Consider the following 1,539-nt stretch of genomic DNA (forward strand, 5'->3'; position numbering starts at 1 on the left):
AAATATCTGGATGCTTTGAGAATTTATGGTGAAAATGTGTTTAATTGTGATTAAAATAATATTATAATGTTATCTTAATGATCCTAGAAATTCATTTTCTTTATGCAAAATATAATTTAAATTTTTTTAGAACTTATGAGAATTACTCCTGTCGAAGAAAAATTTATTTAAAAAATGTAAATGTCTGGATATTTTGTGAATTTATGGCAAAAATGTGCTTAATTGTCATTAACATAATATGGTTATCTTATTGATCCCAAAAAATAGTTTTCATCATGTAAAATATTATTTGTATTTTTATTTAGAACTTAAGATAATTTAATTACTGTTGAAAAAAACAAAAGAATTAAAAAAAGTAAAATGTCTGGATGCTTTGACCATTTATAGCAAAAATGTATTTAATTGAGATCAAATAATCTCATACTGTTATCTTAATAATCCTAAAAATACATTTTCTTCATGCAAAATATAGTTTACATTTTTGTAGAACTTATGACTAGAATTATTACTGTCAAAAAAAAAAGTTAAATGTCTGGATGCTTTGAGAATCTATGGTGAAAAGGTGTATAATTAACAATAAAATAACATTCCGTTATCTTATTGATCCTAAAAATTTATTTTCTTTATGCAAAATATAATTCTATTTTTTATTATTATTTCTGACATCTGAGCTGAAACGTGACCCGGTCGTGTTTTCATGAGATCCACCCATTCATAAACCCCTCTCATACAGTATATATGGTGAGTTTGTGGAGTAATGATGCAGATCTGAGTCCATCTGTCTCCAGACTCGTCCTCGTCCTCGTGTCCCAGTGCAGTCTGGGATTGTGTTCAGTAGGATCCCGTCTCCTCGGCTCCGAAGATCTGCTGGTATTCGCTCAGCAGCAGCTCCACGGCCTGGTTCTGATACACCATGTTAATGGCCATGTTTCCGCTCTCGTTCTCGGGGCGCATCAGCGTGGGGCCGAACACGATGCCGATGTTCTGCGTGGTCATGCGGTTGCTGTCGGAGCGCTCCATCACCCTGAACGGACACAGCGAAGGGTTAATGACCAGTGTTGGGGAAAGGTACTTTTAAAAGTGATGCATTACAATATTGCGTTACTCCCTAAAAAAGTAACTAATTACTTTTACGTTACTTAGTTACTTTTTATGGAAAGTAATGCGTTACATTACTTTTGCGTTACTTTTTAAATATGAGCAGGGCTTGCTTGTTCCTAATATAAGAAGTTCTATTTATAGCAAATGTAAAAGCCCTTTCACACCAAAAAGTGTAGTGAATAAACCTCAGGCTGAAGCAAAAGTAAATTCACGTCTGTACAGTAGAACACAGGAGAAGAAACACTCTTCAGCAATATAAAAACAATGAAGCACAATAGTTAGTTTCTCTAAAGTCATGTTTGCTTATTAGTACGGTTGAACTGGATCAGCAAAGGTCAGCAGCAAAGACAATGGGATTAGATACATTTGTGTTATTTAACATATTTCATTAATGCAGGTTTGCGTCATATTCTGAGTTTGCATTTCACTGTTTTAATT

The 1,539-nt window shown here is 33.4% G+C and overlaps 1 protein-coding gene across 4 annotated transcripts in view; it reads right to left on the bottom strand.

Annotated features, from left to right (window-relative positions):
- Positions 1–536: 536 nt before the first annotated feature.
- Positions 537–1,539, bottom strand: part of LOC107566409 (rho GTPase-activating protein 15-like) — a 24,931-nt gene continuing 23,928 nt past the window's right edge. For all 4 annotated transcript variants that reach the window (XM_016251858.1, XM_016251857.1, XM_016251856.1 and 1 more), the window contains one exon: positions 537–1,024. In XM_016251858.1, the coding sequence (XP_016107344.1) occupies positions 832–1,024 (193 nt within the window). In that variant the 3' untranslated portion in view covers positions 537–831. The remainder of the gene's footprint in view (positions 1,025–1,539) is intronic.

Source organism: Sinocyclocheilus grahami, unplaced genomic scaffold (genome assembly GCF_001515645.1).
Source record: "Sinocyclocheilus grahami isolate Dianchi unplaced genomic scaffold, SAMN03320097.WGS_v1.1 scaffold1073.1, whole genome shotgun sequence".
NCBI lineage: Eukaryota > Metazoa > Chordata > Actinopteri > Cypriniformes > Cyprinidae > Sinocyclocheilus > Sinocyclocheilus grahami.